The sequence below is a fragment of the Oryctolagus cuniculus genome, chromosome 3 (assembly GCF_051225735.1).
Source record: "Oryctolagus cuniculus isolate XC-2025 breed Fujian yellow rabbit chromosome 3, ASM5122573v1, whole genome shotgun sequence".
NCBI lineage: Eukaryota > Metazoa > Chordata > Mammalia > Lagomorpha > Leporidae > Oryctolagus > Oryctolagus cuniculus.
Genome location: NC_142869.1, coordinates 42,536,060 through 42,554,096, shown reverse-complemented (window position 1 = coordinate 42,554,096; position 18,037 = coordinate 42,536,060). Strand labels below are relative to the sequence as shown.

At 42.5% G+C, this 18,037-nt stretch overlaps 1 protein-coding gene and 1 long non-coding RNA gene across 7 annotated transcripts in view; one reads left to right on the top strand and one right to left on the bottom strand.

Moving 5' to 3' along the window:
* The window catches only part of BOLL (boule RNA binding protein), an 81,592-nt gene that overhangs the window by 38,126 nt on the left and 25,429 nt on the right, over positions 1 to 18,037 (bottom strand). For all 4 annotated transcript variants that reach the window (XM_089330122.1, XM_089330121.1, XM_089330123.1 and 1 more), the window contains exons 7-9: positions 15,554 to 15,625; positions 2,869 to 2,916; positions 1,964 to 2,092 (exon numbers count right to left, since the gene is read on the bottom strand). In XM_089330122.1, coding sequence (XP_089186248.1) covers positions 1,964 to 2,092; positions 2,869 to 2,916; positions 15,554 to 15,625 — 249 coding nt within the window. The remainder of the gene's footprint in view (positions 1 to 1,963; positions 2,093 to 2,868; positions 2,917 to 15,553; positions 15,626 to 18,037) is intronic.
* LOC103348807 (uncharacterized) overlaps positions 1 to 18,037 on the top strand; it is a 90,779-nt gene that overhangs the window by 62,449 nt on the left and 10,293 nt on the right. The window lies entirely within an intron of this gene.

The window sequence follows — 18,037 nt, the reverse complement described above, 5'->3', positions numbered from 1 at the left end:
TACTGTGCCATGGTGCCAGCCACCTCTAGTATTTTGTATCCAAACTTCTACTATTGTTTCCACCCCTCCTAGCTTCAAGTAAGTAATAATCTGTGTTCAGATTGAATGGGCTTTTTAAAAAAAATATTTATTTATGGCCGGTGCCGCGGCTCACTAGGCTAATCCTCTGCCTGCGGCGCCAGCACCCTGGGTTCTAGTCCTGGTTGGGGCACCAGTTCTGTCCCAGTTGCTCCTCTTCCAGTCCAGCTCTCTGCTGTGGCCCAGGAATGCAGTGGAGGATGGCCCAAGTCCTTGGGCCCTGTGCCTGCATGGGAGACCAGGAGAATCATCTGGCTCCTGGTTTCGGATCAGCACGGTGCACCCGCCGCAGCACGCCGGCCGCAGCAGCCATTGAGGGGTGAACCAACAGAAAAGGAAGACCTTTCTCTTTGTCTCTCTCTCACTGTCCACTCTGCCTGTCAAAAAAATATTAATTTATTTGAAAGGCAGAGTTATAGAGAGGATGAGGGAGAGGCAGAGAGAGAGAGAGAGAGAGAGAGAAAGAGAGAGAGATTGAGAGATTGAGAGATTGAGAGAGAGAGAGAGAGAGAGAGAGAGAAAGAATATGTCTTCCCTCTGCTGGTTCACTACCCAAAATGGTTGCAACAGCCAGGGCTGGGCCAAGCCAAAGCCAGGAGCCAGGAGCCAGGAGCTTCATCTCCTGTGGCGCAGGGGATGTGGGTGCAGGGGACCAAGCAGTTGGGCCATCCTCCACTGCTGTCCCAGGCACATTAGCTGGGAGTTGGATCACAAGTGAAGCAGCTGGGACTTGAACTGGCACCCACATAGGATGCTGGATGCTAGTGCTGCAGGTGACAGCGTTACCCACTATGCTGTGGTGCTGGCACCGAGTGGGTATTTTTTTTTAGCTCCCACATAGGAAGAACACGAAGTACTTGTTTTTCTGTGTCTGGCTTATTTCATTCAAAATGACTTCCTTCAGTTCCATCCATTTTACCGTGAACAACAGGATTTCCTTCTATTTTTAAGAACTGAATAATATTCCATTATGTATACATATATATATATATCACATTTTAAAAATCCATTCATCTGATCATGGACACCTTGGTCGATTCCATATTTTGGCTATTGTAAACAGTGCTGCAATAAACATGATGGAGTAAGTATCTCTTTGATACAATGATTTCATATCTTTTGGATTTATATGTCAGAATGGCTATTATCAAAAAGACAGAAAGTAACAAATGCTGGTGAGCATGTGGAGAAAGGGGAACTCTAATACAGTGTTGGCTTAATTAATGTACACTTTTATCTGACAGAATGTTTGCAACAACATAGACAGGCAAAACATCTGATGTAAGGCCGGCGCCGCGGCTCACTAGGCTAATCCTCCGCCTAGCGGCACCGGCACACCGGGTTCTAGTCCCGGTCGGGGCGCCGGATTCTGTCCCGGTTGCCCCTCTTCCAGGCCAGCTCTCTGCTGTGGCCAGGGAGTGCAGTGGAGGATGGCCCAGGTGCTTGGGCCCTGCACCCCATGGGAGACCAGGAAAAGCACCTGGCTCCTGGCTCCTGCCATCGGATCAGCGCGGTGCGCCGGCCGCAGCGCGCCAGCCGCGGCGGCCATTGGAGGGTGAACCAACGGCAAAAGGAAGACCTTTCTCTCTGTCTCTCTCTCTCACTGTCCACTCTGCCTGTCAAAAAAATAAATAAATTAAAAAAAAAAAAAACAACATCTGATGTATTACTATTTCAGGGAGACTGACTCAGGGCTTAGCCTAGCAGAGTGAATAGCTGATTGGTGGAATGGCTCAGATCTAGTTGGTGAGGAAATGTAAGATGAGGCATTCTTAGATAGGAAAGAGATGTGAATGATGAAGCAATTTCAATGAAGGTCTTGAACAAATTAAAAAATGTTAATATGAGGCAGTTATAGATCAATTACTTTAAAGCTAACACATACCTCTGGAACTGAAGCTTCCATCAGAGACAGTGGAGGAGGAACACATCCACCATCTTGTGCAATTTCAACTGGTTGATAAATAACCTCAGAAGGTTGCAGGTATAAGAATGGAGTAGAAGAGGCCGGAGACTAAAACACAAAACCATATTTCTGATTCTAATATGATTAGTTATAAATGACTTACCAAACAGATGAAAGAAATAGTTGTTTCATAATTTCTTAAAACTCCTTCTCAGGGATAGCCTAGAAGTATCTTAGTAATAGACTAGGAACCTTGGGTTGTTATAAATTACAATTGTGTAAATGTCATTAAAGAATGTTATTATTGGTTAAGTACTGAAAATTCTTAGTGTCTCAGGACTTCATAAATAAACTCAGATAATAATTGTGGATATATTATCAGCACTAAAGGTTATAATAATATGCTATATAGTATTTAAATTGGTATAAATGCCAACTTTGTGACTTCCCACAGAAGTGGATAATGCCATTAAACAATTTTTTATTGTTATACTATTTGTTATTAAAAGCTGGAAAACAATACTTTAGAAGCAGAAATCAAACAGAAGCAAACTCCGAAGTGAAGCTAAAAGAATGCTATATTTTACAATAAAATGTAATTTTTCATGTTTACACAGCACTTACTTATTAATTAAATGTTTCACTTACATTATTTCATTTTATTTTCATAAAAATCATGTTAGGAAACTTACAAAGGTATAGTATCCTTATGTGTATCACACAAATGAGGAAAAAGAGAACACAGTGATTAAATGAATTGTCAAGAGGATCACGGTTAAACCTAGGTCTCAAACCTAGCTGTCCTGACTTCGGTATTCATGCAGTCTTCAGAAGAATACAACTAAAAAAGGATTTCAGAATGGATATTGAAAATTAATATTTACCTGAGGAATACCCCACTGCCACTGTCCTGGTAGACACTGTGCAGGGGCCTAAAATGGAAAACAAATAAACAAAAACAAATTAACAAAAAAACCCCACTGAGGTTATAAACAAGCCTTAAAACTGAATGTCTACATATGAAAGAATGAAGTTGGACCGTCAATCCTATACAAAAATTGAGTCATATACAAAATTAATTCAAAACGGATCAGAGACCTAGATAATATATTATAAAACTCTATGAAGAAAATATAGGTATAGATCTTGATGACCTTGAATTAGGCAATGTTTTTAAAATTACAACATAAAAATATAAACAAAAAGCAACAAAGTGAAAAAAATAAACAGGACCCCCAAAAATATCTTTTCAAAACTTTTATTTTGCAAAGGACACCTTTAAGGGAATGAAAATACAACCCATATCATTGGAGAAAATATTTACAAATCATGTACCTGATAAAGAATTTGAGAAAATATTTACAAATCACTCATCTGAGAGGGAACTTGACATTAAGAATATATAGGGTGGCCCGCGCCGCGGCTCAATAGGCTAATCCTCCACCTTGCGGCGCCAGCACACCGGGTTCTAGTCCTGGTCGGGGCGCCGGATTCTGTCCCAGTTGCCCCTCTTCCAGGCCAGCTCTCTGCTGTGGCCTGGGAGTGCAGTGGAGGATGGCCCAAGTGCTTGGGCCCTGCCTGCACCCCATGGGAGACCAGGAGAAGCACCTGGCTCCTGCATTCGGATCAGCGCTGTGTGCCAGCTGCAGCGCGCCGGCCGCGGCGGCCATTGGAGGGTGAACCAACGGCAAAGGAAGACCTATCTCTCTGTCTCTCTCTCTCTCACTGTCCACTCTGCCTGTCAAAAAAAAAAAAAGGCCAGCGCTGCAGCTCACTGGGCTAATCCTCCGCCTAGCGGCGCTGGCACACCGGGTTCTGGTTCCGGCTGGGGCGCCGGATTCTGTCCCGGTTGCCCCTCTTCCAGGCCAGCTCTCTGCTGTGGCCAGGGAGTGCAGTGGAGGATGGCCCAGGTGCTTGGGCCCTGCACCTCATGGGAGACCAGGAAGGGCACCTGGCTCCTGGCTCCTGCCACCGGATCAGCATGGTGCGCCGGCCGCAGCGCGCCGGCCGCGGCGGCCATTGGAGGGTGAACCAACGGCAGGGAAGACCTTTCTCTCTGTCTCTCTCTCTCACTGTCCACTCTGCCTGTCAAAAAATTAAAAAAAAAAAAAGAATATATAGGGGCCGACGCTGTGGTGCAGCAGGTTAAAGCCCTGGTCTGAAATGTCAGCATCATATGGGTGCCAGTTCTAGTCCTGGCTGCTCCTCTTCTGATCCAGCTCTCTGCTATGGTCTGGGAAAGCAGTAGAAGATGGCCCAAGTCCTTGGGCCTGTACCCACATGGGAGTCCTGGAAGAAGCTCCTGGCTCCTGGTTTTGGAACGGTGCAGCTCTGGCTGTTGCGGCCATCTGGGGAGTGAACCAGCGGATGGAAGACCTCTCTCTCTGTCTCTGCCTTTGCCTCTCTGCAACTCTGACTTTCAAATAAACAAGTAAATCTTTGTGGGGGGCAACTCGGACTAGACTAAGTTACTGGAATTAAGACTTATTCTAGGGCCGGCGCCGCGGCTCACTAGGCTAATCCTCCGCCTAGCGGCGCCGGCACACCGGGTTCTAGTCCCGGTCGGGGCGCCGGATTCTGTCCCGGTTGCCCCTCTTCCAGGCCAGCCCTCTGCTGTGGCCAGGGAGTGCAGTGGAGGATGGCCCCGGTGCTTGGGCCCTGCACCCCATGGGAGACCAGGAAAAGCACCTGGCTCCTGGCTCCTGCCATCGGATCAGCGCGGTGCGCCGGCCGCAGCGCGCCGGCCGCGGCGGCCATTGGAGGGTGAACCAACGGCAAAGGAAGACCTTTCTCTCTGTCTCTCTCTCTCACTGTCCACTCTGCCTGTCAAAAAATAAAAAAAAAAAAAAAAAAAAGACTTATTCTATGCATCTGCTCTCCCACAATATGGCGCTGGGAGAGGAGGCAACAGCTTCTACCCAGCTGCCTCTCACCAACTTGACAAGCTGCAGGAGCTGCTCCTGATTGGAGGAGAGCAGTGTACTCGGCGTGTGGGTAGCAGAGTTGGGATTGGTGGAAGAGGACTATAAAGGAGGAGAGAGACAACATGCACCAGGAACATCTAACAGGAACATCTATCTGAAGGAACACCTGTGCAGCCCCCGAGAGAGCCGGCCGGCGGTGTGCCACTCCCCCGCGGAAGTGGGGAATGTGGCAGGGGGAACCGCCCTTCCACGGAGGTGGAAGGGTCGGTAGCCAACCCGGGAAGAAGCAGCAGCAAACCCGGGGAGGGCCGAGCAGACAAAAGAACAGCGCAGGGTCCTGTGTCGTTCCTCCACGAAGACGGGGAGCAACAAATCTTAAATTTATTTTATTTATTTGGAAGACATAGAGTTACAGAGAGAGATAGAGACTCAATAATAAAAAGGGTGTTCACTGAGCATCTATGTGCATGTAGGCAGATGGTTAAGCAGATGCCCCAGCCAGTGTTGTTTGTGTACAGGTAACACCTGTCATTAACTGATTGCAGGAGCAGTTTTTAGAAAACTTGTAACTCATCAAATCATTTCAGGTAACTAGAGGATAGACATCCACGCCCACCTATCATATAGGAAACCCACTTTGCACCCCTCATTATTGGGGGCAGGACTGCAGGAGGAGGCATGGTGTTCCCATGAGTCACGTGGCCCAGCAGATTACCAACGAGGACTTTGCTATGGTTGATTACATAGTATGTACAGATAAAAGCAATCTAGAAATTTGAATATAGAAAGTAATCAAGTTAAAAATTGTAAAGCTAAAATTGAAGTATTTGGGAGCTACAATCCACAAAATAACTTATTATGTACTGAAGATCCCTATTATGGGAATGGCTTGAACTTTGAGACAGTGTACCAGCAGTGAGTCAGGTGCTGCAGGGCCTTCCTGGAGAAAGCCTGCTGGGACTCGATGGGCCCTGTGGGCTACTGTGTACTGAAATGTCATGATATTCCCTAGGCCCCACTTGTGTCTTCAATGGACTGTTTCTTATAAAATAACTGTTGATGGAAATTAGCTGTATATGTAAAAGAATAAATAAAAAGTATTCTCAGAGTAGTTGAAACTTCTACTCTGCCCCAGTTACAAAAATAGTGGAAGAGACACCATATGGAAAACAAAGTAGACCACAATGAGTACAGAGTGTCTTGAAGACCCAGGTCAGCAGCTGAGCCTTTGCAGTGTTGACAGGATGGCTTCTTCAGTGTGTGCATGTGGGTGGGATGCTGATACAGGATGGGTGCACTCTGCTTGCCTCACGACCTCTTTTCTTGGCCTACAGCCTTTTATAGAATTGCAATAGACTCTTCCATAGGAGCACACAGTCCAGATTAGAAGTAATTTAATTCATATGCCCACAGTGCAGGCTAATATATTTAAAAGACAGAAAAGAGAGAAATTGTTATGGAATTAGCACTTCTAACAGTTGTTGATTTTTGTTTAGTTTATTTCATGAGGAGGTCAGCTTATTTCCTCCCTTTTGAGCCACTCTGTCTCTGAAATTTTAATTATATCCAGAAAGAAGTATACTTGCATGCTGGCTTATCTTACAGTCAGCTGAAGAATATATCTGCTTTTATTTGCACATGTAAACTAAATGTCAAATATAAATTGGCTTAGGTGAGAAAATCTAATTTAAAAAGTTGGAAAAAGTTCTATTATGTTGGCGTACTTAAGAATTGGTATTTAAAAAAAATTTTTTTTTATTTGACAGATAGAGTTAGACAGTGAGAGAGAGAGAGACAGACAGAAAGGTCTTCCTTCCGTTGGTTCACTCTCCAAATGGCTGCTATGGCTGGCGTTGCGCCGATCCAAAGCCAGGAGCCAGGTGCTTCTTCCTGGTCTTCTATGTGGGTGCAGGAGCCCATGCACTTGGGCCATCCTCCACTGCCTTCCCAGGCCACAGCAGAGAGCTGGACTGGAAGAGGAGCAACTGGGACCAGAACCCGGTGCCCATATGGGATGCTGGCATTGCAGGTGGAGGATTAACCAAGTGAGCCATGGCACAGGCCCCAAGTATTGCTATGTTAATAAGTATTCTTTCATTAGCATTCAAGAAATTTATAGGAAATTGGGTAACTTTTGTATACCTTCAGATAACAAATCCCAAATGTATATAGTTGTATGCCAGAAAAGATTGTTTTCAAAATAAAGCAGGGAGCTAAAAAAATACAAATGAGATACAAAAAAATTTAAAAAGACAAGTAAACCAAATTAAATATGGGCAAATGAGGGGTGGGTGCTGTGGCACAGTGGTTTAAGCTGCTGCGTGGGATGCCAAGCCCCATACTGGAGTGCCCCTGATGGGGTCCTGCTCTTCTTCTGATCCAACTTCTTGTTAATGTGCCTGGGAGGAAGCAGACAAACATCCAACTACTTGGGTTCCTGTGACCCATGTAGATGACCATTATAGTCTCTGGCTCCTGGTTTCACTCTGGTCCAACCCTATCTATTGTCTGTTGTGGGCACTGGAGAATGAATTAGGAATGGAAGATTGATCTTTCTCTCTCCTTCCCTCTTTCTCACTTTGCCTTTCAAATAAACAAGCAAATAAAACAAAAAAATGGGCAAAAATGATGTGGCCAAAAAGCACATCAAAAAATGCTGAACATCATTAACCTTCAGGGAAATATAAATCAAAACTACAATGTGTTACTACTTCATATCCACTAGGATGGCTACAATAAAATGAGCAGATGTTAACAAGTGTTGGAAGGATGTGGATAAATTAGAACCCTCATTATATACTGCTGGGAATGTAAAATGGCTCAGCTCTTTTGGAAAACAGCCTGATACTTGCTTAAAAATTTGAATACAGAGTTACACATGACCCAGCAGAGTTGTAAGACGTAAGAGAAATGAAAAAATATGTCCACAAAAACGTATACAACAATGCTCATTATAGTATTAATTATAGTATTATTCATAATAGCATCAAAGCGGAAAAACTCAAGTAGTCCATCAAATGATGAATAGATAAACAAAATGTAGTATATTCATAAAGGGTATTATTCAGGAATAAAGTATTGACACACACCACCACATAAATAAATTTTGAAAACATTATGCTGGGTGAAAGAAACCAGTCACAAAAGACCACAGATTGCATGATTCTTTTTATATCAAATGTTCAGAATAGACAAATCTAGAAAGATAGAGAAGGAAATTACTATTTGCACAGGTCAGGACTGAGAAGAGAGGAGAGATTACTAATGGGGAAGTTTTTTTTGGAAGAATATGATTAAAATGTTCTAAAACTGACATGTGGTAACACAACTCTGAATTTAATGAAAACTACTCAGCTGTGTACTTTTATAGGTGAACTGTACAACAGCTGGATTATATTCAAATAAATCCACTCATAAAAGAGGGTCAATTTATTTAAGGGACTAACTATAAAATTAAAACACAAAATATCTTTTGCCTCTTAAGATAGTTGTATATTTAGTAACTGACATTTTATTCTTCCTGTATTCATTTTTAATAAAGTTTTTTTATTATTAAAGTCATAAAACAGAAAAAAGAATAAGATGACATTCTGGATATATCATCTAAATTAAGTCCCTTAAATTTAATACTCCTTCAATCGATAAAGGATGATATTATTACAGGTGGCCAAGATAATGTGAAGTCTATGTTCTATATAATGTATAGTCTATTAAGAAAATATTTTAATAAAAATCTAAAAGAAATGATTGATAAGTAGTTTTGCTAGATAAATGAAATTGCTAACTACCTATGAAGTGAGAAATAATATGAAGAGACTAAACACTGATTAAACTATGCCATTACTTGGCCAGCGCCGTGGCTCAATAGGCTAATCCTCTGCCCGTGGCATCGGTACCCCACGTTTTAGTCCCCGTTGGGGCGCTGGATTCTGTCCCGGTTGCTCCTCTTCCAGTCTAGCTCTCTGCTGTGGCCCGGGAAGGAACTGGAGGATGGCCCAAGTGCTTGGGCCCTGCACCCGCATGGGAGACCAGGAGGAAGCACCTGGCTCCTGGCTTCGGATCGGTGCAGTGCGCTGGCCGTGGCAGCCATTTGGGGGGTGAACCAACAGAAGGAAGACCTTTTTCTCTGTCTCTCTCACTGTCTAACTCTGCCTGTCAAAAACAACAACTATGCATTACCTGTTTTGACTCACAAAAGCTGATGAACTAATCAATCTTAGAAATTGTAAAAAAAAAAAAAAAACCAGCAAAGGAAAAACTCTCATCAAAGTGGGAGTTTTAAGGGTAAAATAATAATGAATTTGTAACTGGAAGAAAATATGTGAATATAACAGCTTTTTAAAAAAGATTTATTTATTTATTTGAAAGAGTTTTATATATATACATATATATATAGAGAGAGATCTTTCACCTGCTGGTTCATTCCCCAAATGGTCACTACAGCCAGTGCTGGGCTAGGCCGAATCCAGAAGCCAGGAGCTTCATTTGGGTCTCCCATGTAGTTGGCAAGGGCTCACGTACTTGGGCCATCCTCTCCTGCTTTCCCAGGTTGTTAGCAGGGAGCTGGATTGGAATTGGAGCAGCCGGGACTTGAATCTGCACCCTTATGGGAAGTTGACACTGCAGGCAGCGGCTTAAGCTATTATGCCACAGCACCGGTCCCGATATAATATGTTATTAAAAACCTTGAAAAATTTATTTTACTTATTTGTAAGGCAGAGAGGCAGAGACAGAGATTTTCCTATCTGCTGATTCACTCCCCAAATGTGCCCAATAGCCAGGCCTGGGTTGGGTTAAAGCTAGGAGCAACAACTCAATCCAGGTTTCCCAAGTAGGTGGCAGGAACCCAAATAATTGAGCCATCATCTGCTGCTTCCCAGGGTGTGCATTAGCAGAAAGCTGGAATAGGGAGCAGAACTCAGACTCACATATATGCATTCTGATATAGCATATGAACATTCCAAATACTTGCCCTGAAATAATATCCTGCATTACAAAATGATATGCTACAAAATGATACTAAAATCTTTCTTCAGTATACTAGGTAATATACCTTCAATTTTATAATTTGTGCCAAACAAAAAACCAGAGTAGGCTGGCGCCGTGGCTCACTAGGCTAATCCTCCGCCTGCGGCGCTGGCACCCTGGGTTCTAGTCCCGGTTGGGGCGCCGGATTCTGTCCCGGTGGCTCCTCTTCCAGTCCAGTTCTCTGCTGTAACCCGGGAGTGCAGTGGAGGATGGCCCAGGTCCTTAGGCCCTGCACCTGCATGGGAGACCAGGGGGAAGCACCTGGCTCCTGGCTTCGGACCAGCACAGCATGCCGGCGGCAATGCACTGACCATAGCAGCCACTTGGGGGGTGAACCAACAGAAAAAGGAAGACCTTTATCTCTGTCTCTCTCTCACTGTCTAGCTCTGCCTGTCAAAAAATAAAAAAAATAAAAAAATAAAAAGAGTAAAAGTATAAAAGTTAAATTACAGTAGAAACTTTCCAAAATACTTCTGAGATGTCAGTTGAGCTACAAATGTATATATAATCAATGAAAGAGGAGCTAGATTCAATAAGACACAAGCAGAAAACAACTTTATTCTTTTTTGTTCCTGACACTTTAAAAGCACTGTGTTGAGCTGTTCTTCCCTGTCCTCAGATAAAAACTAGAATAGATCAATTTTTTAGGTTTGGCAGATTCCAAATGCTGGCTATCTAGGTTACTTCACTGAATTCCTCTATGTTCTTCTTGCTGGGAACTTTTTATTTTTAACAATTTTTATTTTATTTATTTATTTATTTTTTAATTTTTTGACAGGCAGAGTGGACAGTGAGAGAGAGAGACAGAGAGGAAGGTCTTCCTTTGCCGTTGGTTCACCCTCCAATGGCCGCCTCGGCCAGCGCGCTGCGGCCGGCGCACCGCGCTGATCCGATGGCAGGAGCCAGGTACTTATCCTGGTCTCCCATGGGGTGCAGGGCCCAAGCACTTGGGCCATCCTCCACTGCACTCCCTGGCCACAGCAGAGAGCTGGCCTGGAAGAGGGGCAACCGGGACAGAATCCGGTGCCCCGACCGGGACTAGAACCCGGTGTCCCGGCGCAGCAGGCGGAGGATTAGCCTAGTGAGCCGCGGCGCCGGCCAACAATTTTTGATTAACATGTAATACATATTCATTTTTGTGGGGTACAGTAATATCTGAGTGAAGTGATCAAATCAAGTAGTTAGCATTCCTATTTCCTTACTTCTTTATGGTTGGAGCGTTACAGCACCTCTCTTCTAGTTCTTCATAAACTGGATATATAATACGATATTGTAAACTAGTCAACCCCCTGTTCTGTGGAACATTAGATAGACTCTTTCTATCTGTGTTTCTGTTATCTAACCTCTGTCCTTTCTCCCCTCACAAACCCCAGCCTCTAGTAATCACTACTCTTCTCACAGATTTCTTTCTGCTTCCATATATAATAGTACTTGAAAAGTGTGGAAAATGGAATTAAAAAATAAGTTTATTTTGAAAACATTTTGAAATACATACATACGAAGCATCTTCCAAAATTTTATTTTGATTGCATTTCAAATCTTTTTGCACAACAATAATTTTTTTTTTTTTTTTTTGGACAGGCAGAGTGGACAGTGAGAGAGAGAGACAGAGAGAAAGGTCTTCCTTTGACATTGGTTCACCCTCCAATGGCTGCCGCGGCCTGCACGCTGTGCTGATCCGAAGGCAGGAGCCAGGTGCTTCTCCTGGTCTCCCAAGGGGTGCAGGGCCCAAGTACTTGGGCCATCCTCCACTGCACTCCCAGGCCACAGCAGAGAGCTGGCTTGGAAGAGGGGCAACCGGGACAGAATCTGGCGCCCCGACCGGGACTAGAACCCGGTATGCCGGCGCTGCAAGGCGAAGGATTAGCCTAGTGAGCCACAGCGTCGGCCAATAAATATTTTATAATTCTATTTTTCTATGAACTTCTTGAAGTATTCAGTATGTGGTGTTTATTTTTCTGCATTTGCTGATTTTTGTTAACATATTCTAGTTATATCCACTTTGCTCCAAATTATACTTTCCTTTTTATGGCTGTATAATGACAATTATGAAACAATGATTAAAAAAATAAGGGGCTGGCATTGTGGTGCAGTGAACTAAGCTGCTGCCTGTAAAGCTGGCATTTCATATTGGAATACAGGTTTGAGTCCTGGCAGCTCTGCTTCTGATCCAGCTCCCTGCTAATACACTGGGGAAGGCAGTGGAGGATGGCCCAAGGTTCTTGGGCCCCTGCCACCCAAGGAGAGCTGGATGGAGTTCAAGGCTCCTAGCTTAGTCCTGGACCAGCCCTGGCTTTTGTGGCTATTTGGTGAGTGAAACAGTGGATGGAAGCTTTGTCTCTTTCTCTCCTTCTCCCTCTATCATTTGGCCTTTCAAATAAGTAACTACTTTTAAAAAAGAAAAGAAAGATACAAAAAAAGGTCTCTCATATACATGGATTAGAAGAAATAATACTTTTTTTTTTTTTGACAGATAGAATTAGACAGTGAGAGAGAGAGAGAGACAGAGAGAAAGGTCTTCCTTCCATTGGTTCACCCTCCAAATGGCTGCTACGGCCGGAATTACGCCGATCTGAAGCCAGGAGCCAGGTGCTTCCTCCTGGTCTCCCATTCGGGTGCAGACGCCCAAGCATGCGGCCATCAACCACTGCCCTCCTGGGCCACAGCAGAGCTGGACTAGAAGAGGAGCAGCCAGGACTAGAACCCGGCGCCCATATGGGATGCCAGCACTGCAGGTGGAGGATTAACCAAGTAAGCCATGGCGCCAGCAAGAATGTCATTGGTATTATGATGGGAATTTCACAGAATTTGTAAATCACTTTGGTTAGTATGGACATTTTAAAAGTATTAATTCTTGGGGGCTGCACTCGCATGGGAGACCAGGAGGAAGCACCTGGCTCCTGGCTTCAGATCCGCGTAGTTCTGGCTGTAGCAGCCATTTGGAGGTGAACCAATGGAAGGAAGACCTTTCTCTCTGTCTCTCTTTCTCACTGTCTAACTCTGTCAAATAAAAATAAAATAAAATAAAAAATAAAAAAATACCAGTGACATTCTTCATAGAACACAAAAAAATTATCCTAAAATTCACATGGAATCACAAAAGACTCCAAATAGCCAAAGCAATCTTGAACAAAAAGAACAAAGCTGAAGATATCATGATACTTGATTTAGTGACACACTACAGAGTTATAGTAACCAAAACAGCATGGTACTGGCATAAATTCAGACACACAGAGCAATAGAACAGATGGAGATCCCAGAAATAATCTCCAAATCTATAATTAATGGATTCTCGACAAAGGCACCAAAACAAAATGCTGGAGAAAGGATAATTTCTTCAATAAACAGTGCTGTGAAAATTAGAGATCCATGTGTAGTTTACTGTTTACCTTTCACTCTATAGAAAAAGCAACTCAAAATGGATTTTAGACCTAAATGTAAGACCTGAAACTACCAGAATAAAACAAAGGAGAATCACTTCAAGGCATTCAGAATAGGCAATGATTTTTTTTGTGTGTAAGACCCCCAAACACAGTGCAATAAAAATAAAAACAAATGAGATTGTGGGGAGCAACTGGGAGCAACTCGGACTAGACTAAGTTACTGGAATTAAGACTTATTCTATGCATCTGCTCTCCCACAATATGGCGCTGGGAGAGGAGGAAACAGCTTCTACACAGCTGCCTCCAGTTCAACCAATAAACTGTAGGACCTGCTCCTGATTGCAGGAGAGCAGCGTACTCGGCGTGTGGGCAGCCGAGTTGGGATTGGTGGAAGAGGACTATAAAGGAGGAGAGAGACAACATGCACCAGGAACATCTATCTGAAGGAACACCTGTGCAGCCCCCGAGAGAGCCAGCCGGCGGTGTGCTGCTCCCCCGCGGAAGTGGGGAAAGTGGCAGGGGGAACCGCACTTCCACGGAGGTGGAAGGGTCGGTAGCCAACCCGGGAAGAACCAGCAGCAAACCCGGGAAGGGCCGAGCAGACAAAAGAACAGCGCAGGGTCCTGTGTCCTTCCTCTACGAAGATGGGGAGCGACAGAGATTATGTTAAACGAAGAAGCTTCTGCATAGCAAAGGAAACAACGCAGTGGAAACAAACTGCTGGGAACTTCAGGCTGCAACTTTAGCCCTAATTCACACAGGTTCTTTTTCTACTGTGGTCACTTTAAGTTTTTTTTTTTTTTTTAAGAATCTCTTCTATGACGTTTACATCTTGTTCTTTGGAAACATGTACTATCTCTACTATAGTCTTTTCTCTGCCACCAGCATCTCTCTTGGATTTTTTAAGGCGAGATGAGGTCCAAGTGCCAACATCATCCAACTCCAGGGGGTATTTATAAAGTTATCTTAGTCATTCTCTGAAATCCTCTTCACTTGATTGAGGAGGAGGCAAAATATCATACCTCTGTAACTCTCTTGTTAAAGAAAGCTTAACTATCAATCTTCCTTATTAATCTCAGCTTCCTCTCAAATATGCTCAAGGTGGGCAATGAGCTAAGGATCTCAAAACTGGCTTCACAATTTTGTTGGGGCCTGCCATATTAAATGATTTGGTACTTAATGATCTCTCTTTGAGGTTTCTGCTAGTTTAGAAAAAGTCACACTACATGCATATTTTAAATAAATGCCATTAAGTTACCATTTGTTTCTGCTAGTTTAGGAAAAGTCACACTACATGCATATTTTAAATAAATGCCATTAACTTACCATTTTAGTTTTCAGCTCTTGTTTTATATTTAGCATGGTAATAGAATTCAAAATAATTGAGTTCTCCATGACTAAATAGTTAAAAGGATTCTAGTAATCTTAATATTTCATGTGGTCTATTTTAAAAATTAGAAAAAAACTAACAGAAATAAAAAGTTCTTCCACTACTCCAGAAGTATGAAAGAATATGACTTTATGTGTGAATGCAATAGACAAGAGGTTGGCATTTTTTTTTTTTCTGTAAAGGGCCGGAGAGTATTTAAAGATGATCAGAACACTCTTACAACTATTCAACTTCTCCACCATAGCCCAAAAAGTCATAGACAATACATAAACAAATGCTGCAGTGTTCCAATAATGCCTTATTTACATGAACAGGCTCCTTAGCTGTATTTGCTACAGTTTGATAACCTTGCTGAAGTGGTCTGGCATTACAGTTCACTTATCTCCAATCTCTCAATAAAATTAATGAAGATTGCTAATTAACTAAGAGAAACTGATATATACATATGTTATATATACATATATTTTATAATATGTCACCAATTTTAACATACATTATATTAAATATAATGACAAGAACCTGACTTAATGTTAACAGTAATAAAAAAAAATCATCCTGTGGTCCGATACCTGTATCTTACTTTTGGAATTATTGCTAAAGACTTTTAGATTAACTGTTAGTCAGTGAACAAACTGATCTCATTATATTTGGTGAAAGGAAGCAAATGGTCCATCTTTTTGTATAACATTACTTAGTTTCCTCAAAAAAAAAAAAAAGATTCTGCTAGCAAGGTTTAGCTAACTCTTTTTAATTAGCAGAATATTTGCACAAGCAAGAAAAATAAAGACTTACAAGAGAAATAACTCAAAGTATCACAGCATTTTAATTTCAATTTAATATTTACCTGGTAGTGATATGCAGGTTGCTGATAAACAGGCTGAGCTACCATCACAGGGGAACTAGATATAGAACGTGACTATAAGATGAAGGAAAAATAGAAAAATTATGTACAAATTCTAAAAAATGTCTCATTAATAAAATTTATCTACAATTGTTGTCTAAACCAAGTCAACCTATGATTTATGTACAGAAATGCTATTTTTAAAACTCTTAATGATATTATCAACTCTACTTAAGTCTTTTTATTAAAATCATCAGAGTACTCCTACATTCATGTGGTTTCACGCCCATGGTAATGCCAAAAACAGTCACTAGAAATTTACTGCCTCCAAAGATTCTAAGAGAATAGTTAGAGGAAAATGGCATCTGGACTTAGAATAATAATTCTTGAATTCACTGTGGAGACCAGCCATAGACAGTTAATGTTTACAATAGCAGTCAGAACTAAATGATTAATCATATCTGATTTTCCTGCTGACTTCTCACTACTTACAAATAATCAACATTTCATTCCCACAGTATGTATTTAATTAAAACAAATACTTATTTACTGAAGCTCTTGTCAAATTCTGTTATTTCAGTAAATGGACAGTTAAATAAGTCAATTATGTAATAAACTTATAAGTGATGTATCTATATCTGAAGAAAGTACAAGTAACAATTGATTACTCAAAGTGATAGAGCAAGTCCAATAACAAATTACTTAAGACCAGATCATTATTATTTTTTTTTTTTTTTGACAGGCGGAGTGGACAATGAGAAAGAGAGAGACAGAGAGAAAGGTCTTCCTTTGCCGTTGGTTCACCCTCCAATGGCCGCGGTGGCCGGCCCACCAGGCTGATCCAATGGCAGGAGCCAGGTACTTATCCTGGTCTCCCATGCGGGTGCAGGGCCCAAGCACTTGGGCCATCCTCCACTGCACTCCCTGGCCACAGCAGAGAGCTGGCCTGGAAGAAGGGCAACCGGGACAGAATCCGGTGCCCCGACTGGGACTAGAACCTGGTGTGCCGGCGCCGCAAGGCGGAGGATTAGCCTAGTGAGCTGCGGCGCCGGCCAAGACCAGATCATTATTAAAACAGGCAAATTGTATTGCAAATGGTAAAAATAGCTCTAAAAACAGCAGTTAAAAGCCAATTTCTATAAAGGATCTAACTTACATTGTTTTGTTTTAGTGTTCACACCTTCAAAACTTACAGTTTTGTAAGATTCACAGACTAATGATATGCTAATAAAACTGTACTACACATTAACTAAAAAATAACGTAATCTACTAAATTAGTGAATTAAAGCAGGAAAAAACACTATAATATCAGTAGATACAGAAAAATGCACTTGTTAAAATTCAACACCATTTGTGGTTAAAAAACTCCTAGCAAACAAGCAAACAGTATAGAAAATAACCTCCTGAATTGTTTTAGGGCAATAATTCTTAACCATTAGTGATTTTTCCTACTTGAGAATATCTGGTAATTTTAGGAGACATTTCTGGTTACCTTAACTATGGGGAGGTTAGGGACATTTCTAAATATCCTTCAATTCACTGGATAACACTCTACAACAAAGGAATCATCTGGACCAAAATGTCAATAGTGCCAGTGCTGAGAAACTGGTTGAAAGTATTTACCAAAGCTTATAATGTATGTGTATGTCTCTCTGTGTGTATATGCAAATACATATATATATGTATTTGTATATACATTAAGCTTAAGGGTGAATCACCTGAACTTTTTCCTTTTTAAGAAAAAGGTCACAGAGCCGGTGCTGTGGCGCAGTGGGTTAACGCCCTGGCCTGAAGCACTGGCATCCTATATGGGTGCTGGATTGAGACCTGGCTGCTCCACTGCTGACCCAGCTCTCTGCTATGGCCTGGGAAAGCAGTAGAAGATGGCTCAAGAGAAGGGACCCCTGCACCTGTGTGGGAGACCCGGAAGTAGCTCTTGGCTTCGGATTGGCTCAGCTCTGGCCGTTGTGGCCAACTGGGGAGTGAACCATCAGATGGAAGACCTCTCTCTCTCTCTCTGCCTCTCCTCTCTCTGTGCAACTCTGACTTTCAAATAAATAAATAAAATATTTTTTTTTAAAAAAAAGGTGATGATGTTATAACTACATAAATACTATAGCAGAGAAATGGGCAGTGCAGTAACTGGAGGGATAAATAATGAGAAACAAAAGAATATAAAAATATAGATGTATAATGAATTATAAATGATTTTTATTTATTTGACAGGTAGAGTTATAGACAGTGAGAGAGAGAGAGAGAGAAAGGTCTTCCTTCCATTGGTTCACCCCCGAAATGGCCGCTAAGGCCGGAACCACGCCGATCTGAAGCCAGGAGCCAGGTGCTTCTTCCTGGTCTCCCACGTGGGTGCAGGGGCCCAAGCACTCAGGCCATCAACCACTGCCCTCCCGGGCCACAGCAGAGAGCTGGACTAGAAGAGGAGCAGCCGGGACTAGAACCTGGCGCCCATATGGGATGCCAGCGCTGTAG